This window comes from Mustela erminea, chromosome 5 (genome assembly GCF_009829155.1).
Source record: "Mustela erminea isolate mMusErm1 chromosome 5, mMusErm1.Pri, whole genome shotgun sequence".
Lineage (NCBI taxonomy): Eukaryota > Metazoa > Chordata > Mammalia > Carnivora > Mustelidae > Mustela > Mustela erminea.
Window position 1 is genome coordinate 31,456,724 of NC_045618.1, and position 24,334 is coordinate 31,481,057.

The following is a 24,334-nucleotide window of genomic DNA, read 5'->3' on the forward strand; positions in this document are numbered from 1 at the left end:
TGCGTGTTCCCCAGGAGGAAAGAGGCAGGCCTGAGTGCTGGCACTCAGCGAGTCTCCAAGCACAGTGGAGACCCTGGGAAGCCTAGCTCCTGACTGTGGTCTTCAACTTGGCTTGTGCTGCGCGTGATTGCTGAGCACCCAGCGGCCTGTCCAGGCAGGCCTGGGTGGGTGGCTCTTACCGGCAGTGCCTGCTGCTGCAGAATGATGGGGGCCGACTGGTGGCGGTTCTTCTCCAGCTCTGCCCGCAGCCTGGCGTTTTCCGCCAGCAGGACTGAGTACAGGTCCACAGGCAGGTTCTCTCCTGTTGGCCCCGGGGGAAGGCCAGAGGCAGAGAGCGCAGGGAAGGCTGCAGACGTGGCCATAGCTGTTCGTGAGACAGGCGTTCCTGCCCCCTGTCCCTGGCCTGATCTGCCTGATCTGCCCCAGCACTTTGCTCCATTCTGCCCCTCCTCTGCTCCTAAGCCTTCAATGGCTTCCTGCTGCCAGATCCCTGCACCTCAGGCCATCATTCTAGGCTCCTTAGGATCTGACCCCTGTGTTCTCCATAACCACTCCCCTCCGTTGATCCAGGGTCAGTTTTAACTCTTCAGCTCTCTCTTTCCTCCCCTCCCACCTCCTGCCATTGTCACTCCCTGGGCCTTTGCCCTCACTAGGCTGTCTTCTGTCTTCCCTTCTCTCATCCCTCTCTGGGATGACCTCGGGGTTCCTGCAAGGCAGCCCCAGCTCGCACAGTTTTCCTAAGGCCTTCAGAAGTGCACCCCTTGCAGTGAAGGCTGCCACAGGGCTGGGCACATGGGGGTTCCCGGTGGGGCTCATAGATGGCTCAGGGAAATCCTCTGCCTAGGCTGGCCTGGCACCGCAGGACCTGGTACTCCCCCCTCATCAAAGCCACCTCAGTCTGTCCATTCTAGATGGCTTGGGCTAATGTCAGTGGAGGGAAAAAAACAAGTGCTGCTTGTTTGGTAGAAGCAGACTCTTTGAAGACATGGGAAGATGAGGAAGTACTGGGAAGGGGTCGGGCAGCCCCTCTTCGTTGGGTCTGAGCAGGACCTGCTATCTTTCTAGCCTGGCTCACACACTGTCCCCACATGTCACAAGGGGTTTCTTGGCAGGAGAAGGGAGCCCAGGGGAACTTTGGGAGCCCCACACTGCCTGCTTCAGTAGGGGGATAGCATCCTTGGCCCCAGTTCTGTTCCTGAAGCTGATTTTTCTGGAAGGCCATGCTCCCAGGGCTGGGACAAGCTGGGGAGCAGACTCACCCATGGTGGGCTTTCCCGGCAGCCTGTTGAGCAGGGGCTCCTTCCTGTCCCGCAGCTGGTCCTCCAGTACCCGCTCCATCTTCTCGATCACCTGGAGGGCAGAGCACAACGGCTGGGCTGGCCTGGGGGGTGTCTTGCCATTGGGAGCTGGCCCCAGGCGCCCAGTCCCCCGTGGCACCTGCCTTCTCCTGGTGCCGCACGGTCTCCTCCAGCGCCTTCGTCTTCTGCAACTTGTCCTGGTACCGCTTCAGCAGCACCGCCTGTGGCTGCTGAGCCTGGTGCAGGAGGAGCAGCTCCTTCTCTCGATCATTCTTCTGATGGTGGGGGAGGGGAGGGGGAGGGAAGACCCCTCTGCTGAGTCTTCCATTGCCGTGCCGCCTTCCCTCCAAGCCTCTCTCCTTTCTGCTCCCAGACACATCTCTGGACAGCCCCCGGTTCCCTTCCCCTCTTCTCCCCCTGCCCTCTCCCCTGCCCCCCAGCCCCAGCTCACTCGAATCAGCTCATTCTGCAAATGCTGCACTCTGTCCCTCAGTTTCTTCAGCTCCAACTCACTCAGCAGCAGTTTCTGCTTCATGGACACTGTTGGGGTCGTGGTGGGGGGAGGACCGGCTCAGGGAGGAGGCATTTCCCAGCTCAGCAGAGCTGGGGGCCGGGGGCAGGCTACACTCAGTCCTGGGACTCGAGACAGGACTGGAATCTCCACTCCCCATCCCGGAGAGGACCCCCACTAGTGTCCAGGAGCAGGCATAGCTGGAAAATCTCCCCACCACCCTGGCGTTCGTTCAATCCAGAGCCTGGGCTCAGGTAGGTACCCGGATGCTCTCAGGGACCCATATACCCTCATCCAGCTTCTGGGCTTTGTTGCCGTTGTCTGGCTCCTCCTCTTCTCCCTCCTGGGTCAGCTGGCTCCTCAGCATGCGGTTCTCAGCCTCCAGCATGCTGGCGTGTTTCCGCAGCGACAGGATGTCCTCTGCCATCTTCTGCATGGCCCTCCGGTAGTTGTTCAACTCCTGTGGGTGCTAGAGCTCAGGAGCAGGTCCCCAGCCCCACTGGGGCCCCCACTCCATGTCTGCACCCCTCTTGGAATTCAGCGAACCCCACGCTGTGCCCTTGAGTCTTAGGAACTCCTTAGGGTGTGGTTATGACTTGGCCTCCGCCCGTCCTGGCCACAGGAGAGCAGTCATGCCAATGGTCTCTCCCAAGGCCCGTGTCTCTCCTTGTGATGCCAACGAGGAAGGACCTGGGGCTCGCACCCCCCGGTGAGGGAGCCCCTGAGTGGCAGAGACTCAAAAGGACCCAGGGCCAGGTTTCCAGGCCCTGGCTAACTCCGAGCCACTTCTCTGACTTCTCCTTCTCCCTTTCTCTAATCCCTGTCCTTACTCATGTGACTGAAAGCACAAAGAAGAAACTTTAGAACTCCCTGGGAATGCTGCTTGGGGGTTGAGTCCAGGCCCCAGCACTGCTACCAACCTGGGGGACAGGAAGAGACATGGGGCAGGCCCAGGAGACCCAGATAAAGACTCGAGGTCAGGGTTGGGATTCAGCTACAAAATCTAGGGTATGAGATGCAACCAGGCTGCTGAGCTCTGGTTAGAAGTAAGAACTGCCATCATATCTGGAGCACACTGAGTGCTGAGAGTGTTCAGGTTAGGCCCTCCCTCACTGAGTCCCCACACCCAGTGTCCCCACTGCACTGATGGGGAAACCAAGGCCCAGAGAGGCGTGTAACTCACTCAGTCACAAAACTAATGAGTGGCAGAGAGAGGGTCTGAGACTCAGGCCATCTGGCGCTGGAGTCTGGGTTCTTAAGCATTGTGCAATCCCTCCAGATGCCCCCGACACAGGAACTGCACAGTGTGTTGAGAAATGGTAGGAGGAGCTTCCTGAAAAGGGAGATCGGTGTAATCTCAGTTTGGGAAAAAAATTCATGTCTGTCCTCCTGTATGCGTAGGAGATGAATGGGTTACCTGAATGGCATTTGTTTTTTAATAAGAAGGTTCCTACTGTTATCTATAAAAAGTTTTAAAAAGGGAATTTCTTAAATATAAATATAAAAGAGGCACCCAAAATGGGAGGCTAGGAGGGCTGCTAGCGGGGAGGAGGTGGGAGAAGGGAAATGAGGCAGGCAGTTTGCTAAGCCCTGGTGATCGGTGTCCCTCCAGAAGCTTTGGAGGCCTGGCATGTGGGAGTGGGGGGGGGGCTCCTCGCCTGAGCCAGGCCCCCAAGTTTTCAGGAAGCAGAGCACTGACCCCCAACTCCCACCTGGGCCCCCTGCTGACTGGGGATGTGGCCTGGCTTTAGGCCACTGGCTCCAACCTGCTGCATGGGGCCACTGGCTGGTTGGAGAAGGGTTTCCAGACAGCAGGGACTCATCAGACAACACTTGTCACCTGCCACTGTCTAGCCTTCTGGCCAGACTCCCTCTAACAGATGCCAGTGTGGGGTCCATCTCTCCAGCATCTGCCCCAGTTGGGTTCCAGCCTTTGGCGTCTCTAGATCTGCCCATCTGGTGTCCTCGGGCAGCACCATTAACTAAGAGACTTGGCCTAGAGGCTGCAAACACACACACACACACACACACACACACACACACACACACGGCCTTGCAGTCAGGCCTTGGTCAGAAGCCTAGTGTGACCACTGACTCACTGAGCCCAGACAGGCCCTTCCAGCTTTCTGAGCCTCAGATCCTTCTGACAGGTGAAGCACAGGGTTGCCTCAGTGGCCACCCCTCTGCTGGGCCCTGTAGATTCCATCCATGGCAGCCACGAGCCTAACACGGGTGTGGGAGGCCCAGGAGACTGCCAAGAGGAAGCACTGTTATTTTGGAAAAGGAAATTTGTCCCTCTTCCTCTTCCCCAGCCCCGTTCCAGCTTTGATTATGTTAGCTCTGTATAATTACAGCAGCCTCAGAATGGGTTTCTTTGCTTGTAGGAGTAAATCTCCTAGAGGAGCACACACACATGTGAGAGTAGTGTTCCAGGAAGCTCAGTGCATTCAGTCCATAGACTTCTGCTGGGATTACACTTGGTCTCTTGCTATAGGCAGAAAGATGTCTGCACAATACTGTTACATTTTAAAAAAGCATGCAGCACATTGATATGATCCCATCCAAAATGTGTGTGTGTGCACATGCTCATGCATGGGCATGCAAGCAGGTATATAAGAACATTGGCTATTGCTCTGTTTGGGAAGGGAAAAGCATATTTTATGTATATTTTTAATATAATATACAAAATTACATACTTTAGAAAGAGAGGGAGAGAGTGTACAAATTTAGGGGGGGTGTGGAGGGGCAGAGGGAGAGGGAGAGAGAGAATCTTAAGCACACTTCACACTCAGTGTGGAATCCAACAAGGGACTTGATCTCAAGACCCTGAGATCATGACCTGAGCTGAAACCAAGAGTTGGGCACTTAACTGACTGAGCCACCCAGGTGCCCTGATTTTATATTTCTAATAAGAATATATCCATATATTATTCATCTAAAATAAAATAATTTTAATCTAAATACATTAAGGGACATACCATGTTCATGGATTGAAAGACACAATATTTAAAGAATTAGTTTTTCCCAAAATTGATTTATAGATTTAATGCACTTACAATCAAAATCATAACTCGTTTGTATGTGTGTGTGTTTAGAAATAGACACACTGATTCATAAATGGGTGAGAAATAAAAGAGGCAAGTATAGCTAAAATATTTTTGAAGAGGAACAGTTGGGAAGACTGACTTTATCAGTTATCAAGACTTATGATAAAGTTACAGTAATTAAGACAGGGTAATATCAGTGCAAAGATTGATAAGCAGACCAAAGAAGCAGAATAGAGAACCTTGAAATAGACCCATGTGTATATGGACTCTTAGTTCATGACAAGGATGGCATTCAAGGGCTGTTGGGATAAGACTGTGATTGTAGTAAATTGTGCTTTGTCTGATATCTATTTGGGAAAGGGAAGAGTCGACTGCCATCACATATCATAAACAACAATAAATTCCAGATAGATGGAGATCTAAGTGTAAAAGGTAAAACAGTAAAGCTTCTAAAAGGCAAAAATAAGACTATCATTAAGAACTTCGGGGAGGGAAATCTTTTGAACAACAGGACACAAAAAAGCACAAGCCAAAATGGAAAGGATTGATAAATGTGGTCCATTTAACTTAAGAACCTCTATTCATGAAAACACATTATTAAGGGAGTGATTGGGCAAGACCAGTAGGAGATATTTACAACACGCACGATGGACAATAGGCTCATATTCAGATACAAAAATAACTCCTATGAAGAAGCAAGAAAAAGACCACTGAAGAGCATGATGGACAAGAGATTTGAACAGGCGCCAATAAGCATGTGAATTGATGCCCATACTCATTAGTCATTTAAAGCCACAGTGAGATACCACTATACACCCACTGCAATGACAAAAATGGAACAAAACAATCCCAACTGTGTCAAATGTGGGTGAGTGTGTGGAACATGTGGAACTCTTCTTCACTGCTGGGGGAACCTAAAGGGCCACCATCACTCCTGCCTCCTGGACACTATTCAGGTTGAATGTAGCCAACGATCCTGCAGTTTACATGCCTGGGTGTGTATCCACCACCAACACGGGCAATCCACGCATCAAGAAGCAGGTGTGGGAACATTCCCCGCAGCATTATTTGTATTAATCCCAAACGGAAATCACACGTATGCCCATCACAGTCGAACAGAGACATACGTATATAATGGGATGTAGGCAGCAGTAAAAATTAATGAGTGCCATTGACATGAAACCGCAGAGAGGAAGCTCTCACACAATAACTTCAAGCAAGAGAAAAGTTGAACACAAAGTACCTCTCCTATGATTCCATAGAGATTTGGCTCAAAACTGGCACCTGTTGGTTAAGCGTCTGCCTTTGGCTCAGGCCTGATCCTAGGGTCCTCGGATCCAGAGCCCCCCCCACACCGACATTGGATCCCTGCTCCAAGGGGAGTCTGCTTCTCCCTCTTTCTCTCTCTTTGTCCTTCCCACCCCTGCTCCTGCTCTCTCTTGCACACATGCTCTGCTCTCTCTCTTTCTCTCTCTTTCTGAGATAATGAGTACAATCTTTAAAAAACAAAGCAAAACAAAAAACCAGGCAAACTGAAGCACTGGAGTTAAGTCAGGGTGTGAGTTCTATGCGGGGACCTGGGGGGAGTGACTGGGAGGTGCGGGGGAGTTTTGGGGTGCCCACGGTGCCGCATGTCTTGACCTGTGAAACACATGGGGCTGACACACATCACTGCAACAAACACAGGTTTTGTGCATTCGTCTGAACATGTGTGCGTCACATAAGAGTTAAAAATATTTGATGAATCAAAAAATAAATGAATTCTGTCTCAAGTCTGTTTAAGCCTCCACACCATGGCTCTCCTCTGGGGACCCTGCCAACTCTCAACAATGCTGGGTTCTTCTCAGCCCTGAGTTTTGGGTGCTCCCGGGGTGGGGGTGGAGGGATGCTCCCAGGCCCTTATGGCAGCCTCTTCCTGCTATGAGGTCCTTTCCAGTCCTCTCATGGAGGGCCCGGCAGAGTCTGCTCTGCCCTGGGCAGGGCGCTCTGAGGACCAGCAGGCACGCCCACTGATCCTTGTCAGGGACCCATACAAAGCCTAGGAAGATCCTGTGGGACTCCGATGGCTTCGGGGGCGTGTCCAAGGTCAGCTGGCTTGTAAATGTGGATCTAGCACTGGAACCCAATTCTACTTGCAAAACTGTGCTCCTTACACCTCCTTGATTGAGGAAGGCTGGGGCTTAATCCAGAGAGACGAAGAAAGAATGAGTCCTACTCGATTTGGAGCTCAACTGATCTATAGAATTTGAGTAGCACTGATCAGGGAGTAGCCAGGGTCTACCTGATGTCCCAAGGCCACAGTCTGCCCTTTATCCCCGAGGTCAAGGCTGTCTCAGGTTGGAGGTAGAAAAAAGGGTTCCCCTATCTGCCGTACACAGAGCCAGATGTGCCCAGGTCTCCCTGCATCAGGAGAGGTGGGCATATGGTCTCCTCTCACTGTCCCCCCACAACAGCTGGCCCAGGACGGTGCAAAGACTGCAGATTCAAATGCGCCTGCCTGATCCCAGTGCTGACTCCTCAGCTTCTGATGCACCTTGCCTAAGGGAGGGGGAGGGGGGCAGGACCCCGGGCAGGGAAGTGCTCTGCTGGGCACCCGAGCCCTGGGCACAGCAGTCTGTGTTTTGGGGTGGGAAGGTGGGGCAGAGGGCTGAGATCTTCACCACCGGCCGACCGTGGTTCCAAGTGAGCTCCTGAGGTTTGCACCAGCTTCCTCCCAGCTCTGTGTCGACTCAGAGGCCTGGCAACAAGGCTCCCACAGGCATGAGAGCCACCCTGCCCCTCCAGCACACCGTCTCATATCCCCCTTCACACCTGCACCCATGCTGAGCACTGTGCCGAGAACCTTCATTCCCACACCTGACCTTGGCTCTTTTACAGTCCATGGTGCGTGTGGGGGGGGGGGCACATGCGTGTGTGCACGTTCGCACATGGGTGTGGAGGGAGTGGGGCTGGAGCAGGGGACGGCCCCCCTCCTCTCATCCAGGGCCCCACTCTCTCTAAGATCCCATTGTTCTTGAACTCTGAACAGTCCTGGGGTCCTGGGGGTGAACGAGGCTCTCTTTGTAGCCCCCTTCAACACATGGAAAGAGCTGAGTCTCACAGCAAGGGATAAAGAGGTAGAGAGAGAGCATGACTGCTGGTGAAGTGGGGTGTCCCAGCCTCAGCCACGTGGCCCCTTCTGGAGGGAGGGCTGTGAGTCCTTTGGGACTTTGCCCCTTGCAGATTAGCTCTATAGACCACCGGCGCCTGGCTGCTGTCTGGGGGTGAGGTCTCCCCTGGAGGAGGGAGGATCCTGGCTTACCTCCTTCAGTCTCTGCCCTGGCTAGTGTCCCCATCCAGGGGACACAGAGGGGTGTTGCCCATCAACCTACCCTCCCTCCTCAGCTTACACAGCTGAGCAGTGACCTTGGGCAGGGAGGCTGGGCTGGGGAGCTGTGGCCTGCGGGCTGGTTGCCTTGACCTCTCCCCACAGCCTGGATGAGGCTCTCTACTCAGGGTCATGCTCTGCGTCACAGCCCAGCCTTGAGAACACGCAGGACACCATGCCCCAGATTCCCATCGGAGTTCTGCCTCTCTGCCTCCTCCCTCCTTCCTGCCCAGTTCCCAGCCTGTTCTGGAGGTGGTGGACAGGATGCCAGCCTCTTCCCTGTGTCCTCTCTGGGCTATCACCTCTTCTGGGGACACCGACTCTCCTGAGTGCCCACTGTACCCCCCCCCCCCGCCCCCTGATCCCTCACAGGACCCTGGCTCTCAGAGTCTGTGGAGGTGAGAAGCATCAGGTCACCCCAGAGTCAAACAGTCCCTCTGCCTCGCCTGTGAGAGTGGCAGTGCGCTCTAAGCCTCAGGGTCTTCATCTCAGGAGCGTGAAAATAGCCCGAACACAAGGGAACACAGGGGATGAGTGGGTGTGAGGGGGGCTGGGGCCTGGCACAGAGGTTGACACTAAGTTCCGTCCCCATCCCACCTTCTAAGTGCTTTAAAAAAAATCATTCCTACAATAGTGCTGGGGACCAGGCACAGGAGGTGTGATTATCTGAGAAACTGAGGCCCAGCCCCTCCTCAAGCTCCTTATCATTAATTAAAAAGAAAGGGTGGTGATCTTTCCCAAGAACCCGAAGAGGGAAAGCTTACCACACCCCTCCCCCTCAAGAAGTTCTTACAGGGGAATCCGAGGTTATCTCACCCAAGTGGAGGTGTTCAATACATCTGGAGCCCCGAACAACTATGTTGACCAGAAATGCTTCTAGATCCTCATTGTCTAAATGCCCAAAGTCACAGAGATGCAGTTAGAAAGGGACAGCTCGATAAACACACAGGCAGCCAACACTTGCTGAGCTCCGCTGTGCGCCATGTCTGTTCCACGCTGGGGCCGAGGAGCACAGAGGAGCCCCCACTGTCCCTCTCTGCTGCCGTGGTTTCCCATCTACACAGAGGAGATGGCAGGAAGTGCCTGTGACACAGGGGAGCTCAGAGGAGGCTCTTAACCCAGGCTGGGGGCCCGGGAAGGCTTCCTGGAGGAGGTAATAATCTCTGCTGACTCTTGAGGATGGAAGGGTAGGTGTTACCTGGGGGTAGGGGTGGGGGTTCTCTGGGCAGGGGAGACACTGTGACAAAGGCAGGGAGGTGAGTGTGCAATGAGGAACAGAGCAGGGGGGATTTCTGACAAGCAGGGGACAGGGAGGAGAGTGTAGGGGTGTGGCTGGAGAGGGGGCAAGGTGAACAGAAGAGGATCTTGAAGGTTCATCTCAGGGGTTTGGACTTGTCCTGGAAGGTCACTGAAGGGCATAAACTGCAAGGCAGGGGTGTGTGTGTGCTCGCGCACGTGCGTGTGTGATAAATACCCCCTGGTTTCCCAGGGGCATGCAGGCCAGGTGCTGTGAGCCAGGCAACAAGGGATGGGACCCGAGCTAGCAGAGGCAGTTGGGCACAGAGATGAGGGCAGAGCTGCAGGAGGGAGGAGGAAGAAGGGGTGGAGGGGGAGGAGGAAGAAGGGGTGGAGGGGGAGGAGGAAGAAGGGGTGGAGGGGGAGGAGGAAGAAGGGGTGGAGGGGGAGGAGGAAGAAGGGGTGGAGGGGGAGGAGGAAGAAGGGGTGGAGGGGGAGGAGTCATCATCTGCGGCCTTGGGGGACAGTGAAGAGACTCATGCCCCAGTGGGGGAGAGGAGGTGCTGGCTTGGGGAAGCGTGAGGAATGTGGGGTGAGGGGTAGTCACAGGCAGTTGATGGTGGTCAAACTTGGGGAGCATCTTGGCTGGAGACCGGGTGGAGAGAGCAGCCCATGGAGGTCTAAGGGAGGCCTTGGAAGGAGATTTTCTAGAGTTAGCTAAGTGTAGAACGAGGAAGGGGGCTCCAGGATGAAGGTGAGAGTGGGAGGGGGGTGCTCAGGTTCAAGTTCAGGGCAAGTGCCTAAAAGGTGGGAGACAGAGGGGCAGGAGCAGTTGGCAAAGCCAAGGCCAGGGAGCTTCAGAGAGGAGGCTCTTTGGGTCACAGTATGTTGGGTAAGGAAGGACTCTCCGCTTGCTGCCTGCAGATAACCTAGAGACCTGGGTACAGCGTAAAAATCACCTCCTCAGAGTGTTCAAGCCATGGCGAGCCACTGAGGCCCTCTGGGACAGAGCTGAGAGACACGGGAATAGCACACAGTCCCGAAAAAGAGGAGCCACAGCCTGGAGCAACCTTCCAGATGCAGCTCACACTCAAAGGGCCACAAGAGAACCACAGGCAGATAGACACACATACATGCTGTGATGCCCTTTAGAGAGAGGTCGAGCTGTTAGGACGCAGGGCCCAGGGAGGCACACTTAGGTGGTGACAGGATAAAGCAGCAAAGCCAGACAATGAGCCACCACCGATGTGGTCATATCTAGGGGAGGAGGGGTACGAGGGGCTTCTGGTGCCAGCAATGTTCTAGTCTCTGACCCGGCTAGTGGTAGCAGGGGCATTCACTTTCTAAGAATTTTATTTTGTTTTTTTTTTGTTTGTTTGTTTTTTTAACATTAAGTGTGACCCACGTGGGTTGCATTTCACAATTTACAAGGTTTTCGAAAAAAGGGGGAGGGTGCCTGAATGGCTCAGTCAGTTAAGCCTCTGCCTTTGGCTCAGGACATGATCTCAGGGTCCTGGGATTGAGCCCCACATTGGGCTCTCTGCTCAGCTGGGAGTCTGCTTCCCCTCTCCCTCTGCCTACGGCTCTGCCTACTAGGGCTCTCTCTCTGTCAAATAAATTTTTAAAAAAATCTCAGTAGGTTAAGCCTCTGCCTTCAGCTCAGGTCATGACCTCAGGGTCCTGGGATCCAGACCTGCATCGGGCTTCCTGCTCAGTGAGGAGCCTGCTTTCCTCTCTCTCTCTGCCTGCCTCTCTGCCAACTTGTGATCTCTCTCTCTCTGTCAAATGAATAAATAAAATCTTAAAAAAATAAAAGTAAGAAGGCTCAACAGCTTCTGATCTGCAGAGGGAGCCTCTGGGTGTGGCCTTGAGGAGGTGACCCCTGGTTCCCCTGGCCAGTGCTCCAATGCCAGAACTGGGTGATGGGGACAGTGAGGTTGAGAAGGGACAGAGAGATGGGGAGAAGTGAGGGGTTGGACAGAGAAAGGAGTTTTGGGAGAATGAGGAGATGGGAGGGTGTTGTATTGGGGGAAACGGCTGTAGCCGGTGTTGGGGGGGTGGAGTGGGGGGGGTGAGGGGTGGGGGTGGGGAGCAGGGAGGGGCTTCACTCTCCAAGGGGAAGGAAGAAGCCGGAGGTGGGGGGGGACAGTATAGACAGGTGTTGGATCAGAGGCAGTGTGGGTGGTAGGACTCTGCAATGGGTAGGATGCGTGCAGAGGGTGGGGGGTGAGCCTGAACCAAGGCGGTGGGTTTGCTGGGCCTGGCACCCACTCTTCCCCGCTTTGCCCTTCCCTGGGCAGCCATCTCGCCTCTGGGTCACCAGGCCCCAGGGACCCGTTGCAGGCAGGCCCAGGCTCCTGTCTTGTGGTTTGCCTTTGTAGCCGGCAGAGGGCAGCCGCCGCCCACAGATGCTCTGCCTTCCGTCTGTATCAGGAGTAAGGCTGGTGGGAGCAGGCCCCAGAGCTCTGGGCAGGGGAATGGGGGGAGGAGGAGGTAGGGGTGGGAGAGAAGCATAGGGTGTGGTTTTACTGCACACTTGTCCTTCCTCCAAAAGGTCCTGCCCATCTTCCTACAGCTGTCTGTGAACTCCCATTCTGAGGTTCTGATGGGTGTCCTCTGCCAAAAATCACCCATGGGGGCCAGGAAGTACAGTGACTTGCTCAAGGTAACACAGCAAATCCCAAATCTCACTGGACCTGGATGTAGTTTAGAAACTGTACCAAACACACACATGCAGACACACACACGCACCAACTAAATCTTTGCAAATCAGACAGGATGCTTCTATCTACCTCAGAAGCCACGTTAAGGACGTTAGGCCCAGTCAGGGCCTGTGGAGGTCATGGAGCTTAATAACCAGAGCTCTACCTGTTGAATGCCTACCAGTGGGCAGGCCCTTTCCATACTTTTCCTCTGATTTAAACAATGAGCCTTCAGCAGAGGCATTTTCACTCCTACTTCCTGAAGAGGAAACTGAGACCCACAGGGGGCAAGGCTGGGTGGTTTTTCAAGGTTGCCCCACCCATAGGGCCTGTGCTTCAGTCTGACTTGGGTCTCGCTGAACACCATTGAAGGGCCATCCTACAGGCTTGGAGAGCCAAGCCTGGGGTGGGGAATTGGAGCTACGGCCTTCCAGGGGACTGGGTAAGATGCCACTCTGCCCTTGACCCTCTCCTTTAGCCAGGGACTGGGGCTACTTGTCCTTGGCTAGGTGTCTACTGGGCGAAGGGAGTTGTACACATCACCCAGGCCCGTCTGATCACCTTCAAGTGTGTGAGGTGCTCTTAGGGCCCACCCGGGCTGCTTTTCTGAGTCGGAGAGAGAAAGAATCCCGATACCCACTCCTCACCTGGCCAGGCCCATTTCCTGATGTCGCTGCACCTCTGTAGTGGCCTGAGAGGGGCCAGTATTACCCCCTCAGAATACCCCTCTGCCAGTGATGAAACCAACCAATAATGTCATGCTTCTATTCCCACCCATGGGATTTCCTCTGCTCAGAAGGGGCACCTCTTGGTGGCATTCCCCTTCTGATTGCTCCTGGTGAACTGGTCTGAGCTCCTCCTACAGGCAGGCCTCCTAGTTCTCTGCTTCTTTGGGTTTTCTTTGTGTTTCCTCAAAACACAACCTTCCCAGTAGATGAAAGAGGCTAAAAGTGCTGTGTTCCTCCTGTCAGTGAGAGGTGCCGTCTACACCCTCTCTTTGTAACTGGATGGGTCTTAGAGAACCCCAAAGGCAGCACTGTGAAGTTCTGGGACTTCTTGCAGCTGCCCCTCCCTCCGGGGACATTTGTTGTCCCCTCAGGGAAGAAGGTCCTGAGGCCCCCACGCTGTAAGGAAGCCCCAGCTGCTGCTGTGGGCAGAGCCTCTTCCAAACCCGGTCCCCATCCCGCTATCCCCCAGCCCACCCCAAGTCTCCAGCCCCTGCCCTTCCATGCCCTCTGAAGACCCAGGCGCATGGATGGAGACCAGCCCTCTCTACCATGCCTCGGCCTAGCTCCTGATGCAAAGAACAGAGAGAGAACAATACAAGAAAAATGATCATTTTAAGTCACGATGTTTGGGGTGGTTTGGCATGTGACAATAGGTAAATGGCAGCTTCTCTCCTGCCTCTGGAGCCCTTCAATGGCTCCCACATGCCCTCGTGATAAACTGCCAGGTCTGAATTTCAAGGCCATCTGTCCCAGCAAAATTAGACTCCCTTCAGGAATTGGCCATGGCCACTCTGATCATGGGCCAGCCTTCCTGGGCCACTCTCCATCTCTAAAGCCTTGTGACCTCTGCCAAGAAGCCGTTCCTGATCCTCTTCCACTAGACTGGGATTCCTCTTCCTACCAGAGACCAGCAACACGCTATCCCTCTTGGTCCTGGGGGATCCTAGCAGCACAGAAGAGCCTCCCCTCCTCTCTGTAGACTCTGGTGGCTGCCGCAAGATGGGGAAGGAGGGCCAGGCAGGTCCCCAAGGACTGGTGGCCAAGGACACTGCTCCAGCCAGATCTGCCGTCCTCTGATGGACAGAGCTCCTACAGGTCCCCTCAGGAAGTGAGAGGCCACTTTTGGCCAATCTTACCTACCCAGTACCTTTAATGGGAATTAACCTCATTTCTTTAAAAGAAAATGGATACACTCAGCCTGTGTGGATTGTTACTGGCCTTTCCCAGTTCCCCGAGATCAGAGCTCTGAGCAAGGGCCCAGTTCCAGGGGGCTGCGGCCAGAAGGCAAGGCCTGAAGGGTTGGGGGAGAGGGTTTTTTTTTTTTAAGCACCTGCTGAAAGAGGATGGCTCTCTCCCAGAGCTCAGGCTCATGCTGACCAAATAGCCCCTCACGCACAAGTACACCCAGGGTCATGCCTCTAAATCTATGACCTCTCAGACTTTGGCCACTGGCCACCCAGCAGAGTAGGTGTGGGACAAGTGTGACAGCAGTGTGACTACAAAACCCTGTGGCCACCAGAACAGGCTCTTCCTTTCCCTCATTCTTTCTGGAACCTCATCACCACCAGAGGGAAGGTCAGGGAGGTCTGAGAGCCCCACTGGCTGGAGAGCATATGAGGCTGGGGCTGGCCCACCCGAGGTCAGGCAGCAAGGTCATGGCCAAGTGGGAGGGGCTGGACTCTGGGCTGGACTCCAGGCTGCACCGGATGGGGGGGCAGGGCTTGGCAGAAGGCAAGGTTCGAGGGTGCAGGGGTGCAGGGTGGGGGGTCGCCTGTGGGAGTCAGGAGGACCACTTCACCTGCTACCACTCAGGAGGTTGAGGGGGCGGTCGGGGGGGGCGGGGAGCTCTGCCTCTGGATCGAGGGCAGTCCAGAGCTACAGAAGGTCCTAGAGCCAGTGCCCAACTCACCCCAGATCCCTGCTCCCCATTCCCCTTGAATCTCAGCTGAATCTCCAAACCACAAGCAACTCTGTGCAAATCACTGTTTAAAACAGGTTCCTAAGGGGGAGGCAGTCGCTCCTTTGTTCAGCTCAAGGTTATAGCAAAGAAACAAAAGGAGTGCATTTTCTCTTCCTTCTGTTCTTTATTTTCCTTTCTGCTGCCTCAGAGACAGTGCCTTTTGTGCTTAGCATAGTGAAACTCGGAGGGGTGGGGAGGGGTGGCAAAGCCTTGGCCAGTGCTGACCCCAGCCCCAGCCTAATTGGCCCCCACAGGAGCCAGGGGGGCTAATTGGGCTGGGTCCAGACAATGGGGCTGGGGGTGGGGCTGGCCTGGGGGAGGGGCTTCTGGGAGGATGCTCAGTCTTTCTATTCCCATTCCCCCCCCCCCCACCAGCTTCCCAGAAGCCTGCCCCACCTTCAAGGCTCTATCCTGGGCCCTCCTCCAAGAAGACCGCCTGTACCACACCATGGCCAGCCAAGGATCACTCCTCCTCTGGTCTATGGCTCAGAGTCCTGCCTCTCCTGGACTCAGCTTGGGGCTGGCCCTTGCTTCCAGCCCAAGGAAGTACAGGGCCAGGTGCTCAGGGGGCTGGTGAGGGGCTAGACCCCGATTCTGGCCTCTGCTTATTCTTCCATAAAGAACCCCTGACCCCACCGGTCACCTCTTGCCATAATCCTCTCTGGTTAGAGCTTTGCTGCCCTTGAACGTCCCTTGTGGGTGGGGCGGGGGCGAGTCCTGGCTATAGTCTAGGATCCTGGGTTCTAATCCAGCCTCTGCCCACAGCTGCCCACAACTTTAAGCAAGGCCCTTGCCCACTCTGGGCCTTCTCATCTGCAAGCTGGGGTGATGGTCCCAGCTGAGGGGGTGGTTGCCACCACTTCTTGCCATAGAGGACGAGCAAATGCTTTGGTGACTGGGGTCCAAATGAGAAGTGTTGTCACTGACCCAGGGCCCCTGGCCAGGGGCTTATCCACTTCCTCTCCCATGCCCCTATCTCCCTCACCCATACTCCTTCACAGCCCTTGTAAGCTGTGTCCAACCCGCAAGACTTCTCTGCCTGACTGACCTGAGCTAGCCCAGGCCCAGGCACTTTCTAGGACGTCGGGCTGGTCCTCCAAGAGGCCAGAGCCAGGGCCTGGGTTCGCAGAAGACAATGGTCACCTTAAGGCCCTCCTCTCTTCCCTTTCTGGGTTCCTGGGTGTGGGCTCAGGTGGTCGGGGCTGAGGCTGGGTGCCCTGTGGAAGATTCCTGTGGCCATGGGCCTGTGGGGGCCACTGCCTGCGGGCCAGATCTTCCGGGATCGCTTCTGCCGGTTGCCAGACAACACACCCCAGCACACCTGCCTGCTAGGTGAGCCAACCCCTCCTCCCGGAACCCGTGGGTATGAAGGCAGACTTACAGAGCAGCCCTCTGGTGGGCCTGGGGCAGCCTTGGGGACTGGAGGGGATGGGGACTCTGGCTCCCCCATCTTTCTTGCTGGCTGTCCTGTTCCCTGGGATAGGTCCCTTGGGACCGTTGCTACAACAAGTCCCTGCCTGGTGACTGAGCCCAGCCCTGAGCTGGAGCAGACAGACTCGAGGGGCCACTTTCCCTTTGTTCCAGGGTGGGGAGCATCTGGGTGGGGAGCCTGGCGTCAGGCTAGGCTCATTCCTTGGCCACAGAACTGCAAGGAGATGGCAAGGCCTGGGAGGGCTGCGGGGCTGGGAACCCAGGAAAGGGCAAGGCCCCAAGGGCTCTGGCCTTCTGTCTCCCCCAGCCCCCATGTCAGCAACCCTCTGCCCCAGCCCACCCTGTAGCTACACCTCAGTCTCCCCCTTCTTCCCCCTTGTCTGTCTCCCCTCTCTCTGCTCCTCCAGCCCCACCCCCTCAGCAATCTCCCCTCCACACCCGGGGCTGGGCTCCTCTCGCAGCTGGACAGCAGAGCCTAGGGCCCCACGCCTGCCCCCCGGGGCCTTCTCATCTCTGCTTTCCTGATGGTCTGGACAAATTCCTTTCCCTTTAGTTCAGTGGAGACATGGGTGGATGTTTTTAAAAGGAACTCACTGGGAAGCAAAGGGAAAACAAACCCAAACAGAGCAGCCCGCCACCTAGAAACGGCCCTGGTCACTAAGGCAGCCATCTGTCTTAGCCACCCTTGGCCCGGGGTGCAGAGACCCCCTCTGAGAGCGTGGAGGGGCCTGGCTGGCTTTTCCCCGACTGTGTTGGGTCCAGACTGTCTGTCTCAGGCCAGCCTAGCCCCAAAGCCCTTCCTGATAGGCACTCCCGCTACACCCGGCTAAGTGCCTGCACAGACCTGGGGCTCTCTTCACCTCCTTAATGAACAGATGAGTGAATGCCAGGGTTTTCTGGGGCCTCACCAGTGGCACAATCATCACCCCTGATTGAACAGTCCAGGACAGACAGCTTGACCTGTTTCCAAGTTTCCACCCTGGTCTAAGGAGCCCCCCTAGCTCTGGCTGCTGGGTGTTAGCTCAGGACTCTGCATGTGTGGGGGGCCTCTGGCTTCGGTTAGTGGCACAGGGGGGCCCTTACTCTTCTCACGGGCAGGCCTCCGTTTTCACTTAATTCACTCGGAGATCCTGGAGAGATCTTTGTTCTTAATGGGGTGTCTTCCTCTGTATAATAGGGACAGGGCAGGAGAATCAGACATGATAAGCCCTGAGCTGCTTTGCGGCTCAGACCAGAGCCAGCCAGGAGCAGGAGAAAGACAGGGGGCCCTGAGTGCCGGGTTCCCATCAGTGCCGGGTTCCAGTCACCACTCGGCTCCTCATTATCTGTGTGATGTTGGTCAGGGCGGTCCCGAACCTCTCTGAGCCAGTTTCATGGTCTGTAAGATGGAAAGCCTGACCTCCCCTGTGTCCTAGAGCTGTGGGAAGTTTGAAGAGCTTGTGGTTGTAAAGCTCCAAGCAGAGTACCCAGTGCATGAATGGCTCTGGGAATGTCACTCCCACCTCTGTGTGACTCCTGAGGGCTCTGGAGGGTCGATCGTCCTCCAAAATGAAAACGAGGCTCATGATGGCGATTGGCCATCCTCTCTGGATGGCTCCAGCCACCCAGATGACATCCCCGATGGGTGCCTACGCTTCCCTGATCTTGCCCCGGGGAGAGGGGCTACTGTATTCTGCTGGACATGCCCCTCCCATCCCAAGACCTGGGGCCGGAAGCCAGCAATCAAGGCGGCGCCACACGGATGCCCCCTCCCCACCTGCCTGCACAGCTACCCCCTCACTGAGAGGGGCCCAGCGCTCCTGCACCCGCTGAGCTGCCAATCGATTGAATCTGCTCCCATCCTCGGGCGTGCCATGAATTTTTCATCAAAAGCCTGTGGACTTTGGGAAACGCACAATTAGAAGCACCATCAATAATGTACCACGTGGAAGCATTGGCCGTGCTCAGCCAGGCCCCAGACATGGGCGTCTTCCAGCCCTGCTCTGGTGGGAGGCAGAAGGGGCCCCCAGACCCCTCTGGGGGTCTATCAGTGGACTGGGGGTGCTGAGAGGGAGGGGATGCCATTCTGGAAGGGTTGAGCCTGCCCCTTGAAATCCCACGGGGACCTGCCCGATTTACACTTCTATAAAATGGGTGCTAAGGAGGCCCCCCCATAGTGAGACACAGCAGACAGCTGCTATGTCAAGATTGGGGCTCTTTGTGGGGTGGGGGACCACCTTCCATGGGGTCCAGGAAGCAGGGCAGGCCTTAGATTGGGTGGGGAGCAGGAAGAGGGGAGCACAGAGGCTCCTGGTGGTGCATTAGAGGAGGGTTTTGTTCATCCCACTTGGCGGTCAAGGTCCATTGTGATCCCTGCCCCACCCTCCTACAGTCTCCCAGCTCCGGGTGGGGGTGAAGAGCAGAGGTGGTGCAGTTCCGCCATGGACAGAACAGGGGCGCCCTCACCCTGTCTCTGCAGATCTTTCTTCAGAGCCACCTCCAGACAAAAGCTTTTCTCACTCTCATCCGCTAGAAGGGATGAGGGCTTCCTTTTCTGACTTTCTAGAGCCTGCATCAGTCAGCTAGTGACACAAGAGCTGGCCTTGGGCAGGTGCTGTTCTAGATATGTTACACAGATCCATCTAACTTCATGCCTCCTGTAATTCAACGAGGCAGCCGCCACTGGGCCCATTCTACAGGGGAGGAGAGTGAGGCAGGAAGGGGGCAGGGCACTTGCCTCAGCAGGAGAAGCTGGTTTGTGAGTCCACACTCTTCATTCCCTGCTCAGAGCCCCTGGCTGGCCCTCCTGTCTGCAACTGGCCTTTCTGCTACCTCACTAAGGCTGCTGAGAACTCAGGGCAGGGCACACAGCCATCGGTCCCCATTGGCCACAGTGCTCCCCTCAACACGTGGAGAGTCTAGGCCTGGTGCCTACATTTCGAGGCTGTTCTGAACACAGTTCTTTCTCGCAAGAGAGCTGGCACATGGGAGGGGAGAAGACACTAGGACTGAGATGGTCCATAACGTTTCTGCGATACTGTTGGATTTCTCTGCACCCAGCCTAGCTGTGAGCCTATGCTCCAGCCAAGGATGGGTACCCAGGGTTCTGGGTCCCTGCACGTGGGCCGTGTGTGGACTGAGATGCCGGTACCTGGAGGCCCAGCATGTGCCTGGCGAGCCTGAGTCCGCATTTCTAAGACCATTTTCTGGCAGAGATGCTGCCAGTGAGCCTGAAACACTTTGGCAGGCCTGAGCCCAATCCCCACCACTCCCACCAGCCCTGGCAAATCCCAGCCACCGCCCCCCCACCCCCCACCGGGGCCCGGGAAGGATACTTGGAGCCATCTGTGGCAGAGGCCTCCTGGGTTCCTGGGATGGGCCCAGGGCAGGGGCCGACTGGGGGTGGTGGGCAGGGAGCTGGGTAAATCCCCCCCTTGGGTGCCTCCCCAGTAGCGTGCTGCGTGTGGTCCTAATGGGTCTCCTGTCTGCCTGAGACTTCCATGACTCTATGGGTGGGCAGCCAGAGCAATGGGGGGCACCTCCATTTATGGGGGACCGTGAGTGCTGCCTTTCCCCCAACCCAGGCCAAGGGTGTTGGGGGCCCTCCAGGCAACACACACACTCTCTAATAGCCCCATTTGGGTACCAGATGGTGCCTCTGGCAGGGGCAAAGTCATAACGGTTAGAAGCAGCCTGGCACCGGGGGGGAAGTGTAGACAGACAGCAAAGACGGGTAATGGGAGATGAAGCTGGTGTGGCTGCAGAGGCATTGAATGCCAGGCTAGGGCCCAGTCGTGGAGCAGGTTATGGTCAACGGAGGTGGGCTGGGCTGGAGCTAGACACTGACTATAAATTTCCAAAGATAACTCCCAGGATAAGGTTTGGTTTCCTTGCGAACATGCCCAGCGTGTGGCCCCCAGAGCCCAGTGATGGCGAGAGGTTGTGCAGCACCCCACAGCACGGTCATGGCACAGCCAGCTTGACAGTCAACCACCCAGGGTTGGGAAAGCCAGGCCAACTGGAAAATCAGTGCCGAGGACTGGAGGCATAGTCCAGCAGAGCTGGAAGGTGCTGAGACCCTCTGGAGGCTAGGGCAGCTCTGAGAGGAGCAGGGTTGGGATGCCGGCTGCCAAGAGCCTTGGGACAGGGAGATGGCCAAGGGCAGGCATTGTTAGGATGCTGCCTTTTCTCAGTTGTCCGGGTGGGTCATCTGCCTGGCATCCTGGGGCCACCAGGCCATGCTGACCCTGCTCTGGGGACTGCACAAGTCTAGACCTCCAGACCCACCCTACTCAAGAGCCTCCTCCAACCCTGTGACTCAGTGATGCCACTGTTCTTGGAATAGGCACCTTCCCAACCTCAAGCTCTAGGAGCCAAAGCTGGGACCAGAACCAGAGCCCTTGGCTCTCAGGCCCGAGGGGCAGCCAGCCTGCCCGGAGACGGCTTGACTGGGGTCTGGGGGCTTTCTCTGGAGGTCAAAGTCCTGCCCAGTGGGATCAAGCTTGCAGGGATTCTCCCAGGGTCTCAGCCCGAGCATAGTTCCCCTGGGTGAGGAGGAAGGGGTGTGGAAGGAAAATGAAGGAAGAGGAAGCCTTGGCCGCAACTTCAGGAGTCCTAGCCTGAGGGGGGAGACAGTGCCCCACCCTGAGGAGCCCCAGTCTGAGGGCGGGTGCCTTGTCCCTGCTCTGGAGCACAGCTGAGAAGGGTGCAGGACCCACACATGCCTGATAAGGACACAGGAAAAGAACAGATGGTGCCAACAAGTGCAAATTAATTGAGCGAAGCCTGTGTACATAGGCGCTGCGAACAGGCGGCCTGACAGGCCTGGGAGAGGGTTGGGGGGGGCAGGGCAAGGAGGGGGAGAAGCCGTAACGAGCACTTATCGATGTCTCCCTGGCTCCGCAGCCAGAGCACGCTTATTGACAAAGCCTGTCTATAAATCTCCAGGCCGTGTCGCCAGGAACCTTAATTACGGGGCCTCATTACCCCTCACACCTCTAGGCGCAGGGGACCAGCCGGGTGGCTGCTGACACCGTGGCCGGCCTGTGACAGCTGGGCTGAGCCTGGGCAGCAAGAGATGCCCCGCTGGGATGCGTTGGTGGAGAGGCACAAGTTAGAGTCCTGTGTCCTGCAGAGCTGGCGGAGCTCAGCCTCCAGGCCAAGGGTGTGAAAACTTCTGACCCAGGGAGCATGGAGTTACCTTCCAGTTTTCCCTGTTAGAGCTGTTGCTGGAGAGAGCTTTGCCCCTCTGAGCCTCAGTTTCATCAGCTGTACAGTGGGGAGAGGGCTGGGGTGAAGGTTAGGAGGGCAGAGTCTGTCTAGGGTCTAGCACAATGCCTGACGCTGGTGTGTGGATAACACACGCCTGTTCCCTCTCTCCACGCTCGCCCTGCCAGCAGCTCCCGAGGGAAAGCAAAGCAGCCCCAGGGGCCAGGAGCTGGCTTGGACATCATTTCACAGCATCAGATAAAGCACCTTTCTTCTTCTTCTTCATTTTTTAAAATTAAGTCTGTCCTATACCCAGCATGGAGCCCAATGTGGGGCCTGAACTCACGACCCTGAGATCAAGACTGGAGCTGAGATCAAGAGTCAGTCGCTCAGCAGATGGAGATCATCCAGGCGTAACTCACAGAAAGCCACTTTCTGACCAGAAGGGAGCAAGACCACAACAAGGCCGCCCTGGTCCTGTCTGAACACAGATAAAACATGAACATTGTTCAAACCACAGAAATGACCAGACAGCAGCCTTCCTTGGCCAAACTGAGTGCCTGCTGCTTCTTCACCAAGGACGGTTTTAGTCCTGTTCCGTCTCTCCGGCCTTCTGGATGAGAATTAGCTCCCCTCCTGAGAGCATCCAACCAGAGCCAAACCCTGTGTCCTCGAACCTTCCCCAAACCACGTGACTTGAGCTGAATCCCTTCTGTCCTTCCCAGCACACCCTGCCGGCTGTCTCCTACCACCCCCACCCCTCGGCCACAGGGAAGCAATAAACCCAACTCCGTTTGGTTATAGGTGTGTTCTTGGCGGTCTTCAGCTGGAGGGGATTAGGAATGCAGGACAGAGGACTGTTTCTTTAGGTTCTTGTGTTCTCCAGGTGTTCTAATCTATTTTCAACCCCCACCCCTTTCATTGTTTCTGTGGAGGTGGGCGTGCCCCCTGCTTCTCATTCTTTGTCCCCTCCTCAAGCCCCAGAGCTGGGTTTCTGGCAGGGAAGAGGAGAGGTTCTGGGGGCCACCAATCAGGTCTCTGTGGGGGAAGGAGCCCCAGGCTCTGGGGACACCTGGGGATCCAAGGGGATCCCTGGGGAGGGATCCAAGGAGGCTGAGACAATCTTGCGTGGAGCGAGGGACTGGGGAGTTGGAGCTCCCTCTTTCTCAGCGGTCACCTTGGTCCCTGGAAAGCCAGCACTGGGACAGTCAGTGGAAAGAGAGGGTCTTCTGCTCCAAATGTGCTGTCTCGTGAGCTAGACGGAGCAGACTCCCAGAGGTGTTCTGGAGGGGAGGAGGGCATGGCTGGGCATTCCTTGAAGGTGCCTGGGGTTTGAACATGTGTAGGTCCCTTTCCCTGGGGGAACACTTACTTTTCTTTGTCTCTCCAATCCCATCTAGATTGTTCTTAGGGGCTGTTATGTCCTCTCCTCACCCCTCATCCTCACTGGCTGGGGACCTTTTCTGGCTGGTTTGTTGTCCCTCCTGCCTCCAGCCTAGACAAGCACATTTTCCCGGGTCCTGAGTTGTTAGAAACTATACTCCATTTCTGCCAGGCTTCGCAGCGTGTCTTTGCTTTCAGACTCTTGCGCAGTGCTTCTGGAAACCCCTGTGTACCCTTTGCCTTTGGAGACGGAGCCTCATGGCTGTTGGTCCCTCACAAATACTTCTCACCTGGCTGGTCATGAATCCTCCCGGGCCCAGACATTCACAACACAGGCAGCCATGAGGGGAGGGGGCTGTCCCATTGCCTGGGGGTTCCCCCACCACCAACTCAATCTCCTGGGATGCCTGTGCACCCTGCCCACTTCAGGCCCAGGCTTCAGCCTCAGGATCTAATCCTGATTAGCCAGACCTTCCACACTAAAGCCCATCCTTACTCCTGTCTCAGGACCTGCCTCCCAGACTTTTGAAGCTCCCCTCCCAGTTTTAAGGCCAAGGCCCCAGGACCCTCTTGCCGAGATGGCAGTGAAATTCTCAACTGGGCAGAGGACTTGGAGAGATAGGACAGAGACCCATACAGAGTGGGAAGGGAGGTTGTCTGGTAGATGGTCTTGGAGGGACTGAGAGAGATGGAATCTGGCCTCTGTTAACGGCTCTCTCCCCTATACTATCCTCTTTCACCTTGCTGCAAATGATAAGACACCGAAGGCCCTTCACCACTCAGAGAGCCCTCTCCAGGCACCACCAGGATTTTGGCAGCCAGCCTACACCATCCCATTTCCCAGGTGGAAAAACTGAGCTCCTTGCTGGCTGGGAGATGAGTGGAAAGCAAACTTCCCATCTCTGATCCAGACCCGGCCTCTCCCTGGGTTATGTGGTTACCTGGGAAGGGGCACTTTATGCATTTCTTGGACACGTGTACTGAGCATCCATGTGTGCCAGGAACCTAGAGTGGGGGTGCGGGAGGGGACATAAGGCAGGGAGAGGAGAGGAGCCAAGGTTTGAAACTGTGAGCAGATACCATCAGGGTTAGGCGTGGGTAGAATATTCTGGGTGGGGGTACAGGCTTCAGAGGTCAGGGGGCCCACCAGGCTGAGGGACTCATGCTGCAGGTGAGAGAGCAACAGACAGGTTTTGGGGAAGGGCAACACCTAGATTTTTGCTCTGGATAGGTTACCTGCTGGCTATGTCCTAGACTGGAGGGGGCCAAGAGCGCAGGACGGCCCCATCTGAGCTGTTAGCTCCTGGTTGCTGAGTCAGCTTGCTGAGGGAGCCTCCCACCCAAGGAGCGGGAAGGACCTTCTTCTTGGCCTCCATAAGGCTCTCCCCCACTGTGAAGCTCCCCACGCAGCCAGAGGAGAGAGAGTGAGATGCCTCTAGTCTTCCAAAACCATCCTCTGGGAGTGGGGGTCCAGCCGCCAGGCC

The 24,334-nt window shown here is 55.9% G+C and overlaps 1 protein-coding gene across 3 annotated transcripts in view; it reads right to left on the reverse strand.

The window, feature by feature from the left end:
- Positions 1–24,334, reverse strand: part of CCDC33 (coiled-coil domain containing 33) — a 101,500-nt gene that overhangs the window by 2,505 nt on the left and 74,661 nt on the right. For all 3 annotated transcript variants that reach the window (XM_032342463.1, XM_032342462.1, XM_032342461.1), the window contains 5 exons: positions 2,098–2,269; positions 1,750–1,838; positions 1,442–1,573; positions 1,260–1,350; positions 180–346 (listed from right to left, as the gene is read on the reverse strand). In XM_032342463.1, coding sequence (XP_032198354.1) covers positions 180–346; positions 1,260–1,350; positions 1,442–1,573; positions 1,750–1,838; positions 2,098–2,269 — 651 coding nt within the window. The remainder of the gene's footprint in view (positions 1–179; positions 347–1,259; positions 1,351–1,441; positions 1,574–1,749; positions 1,839–2,097; positions 2,270–24,334) is intronic.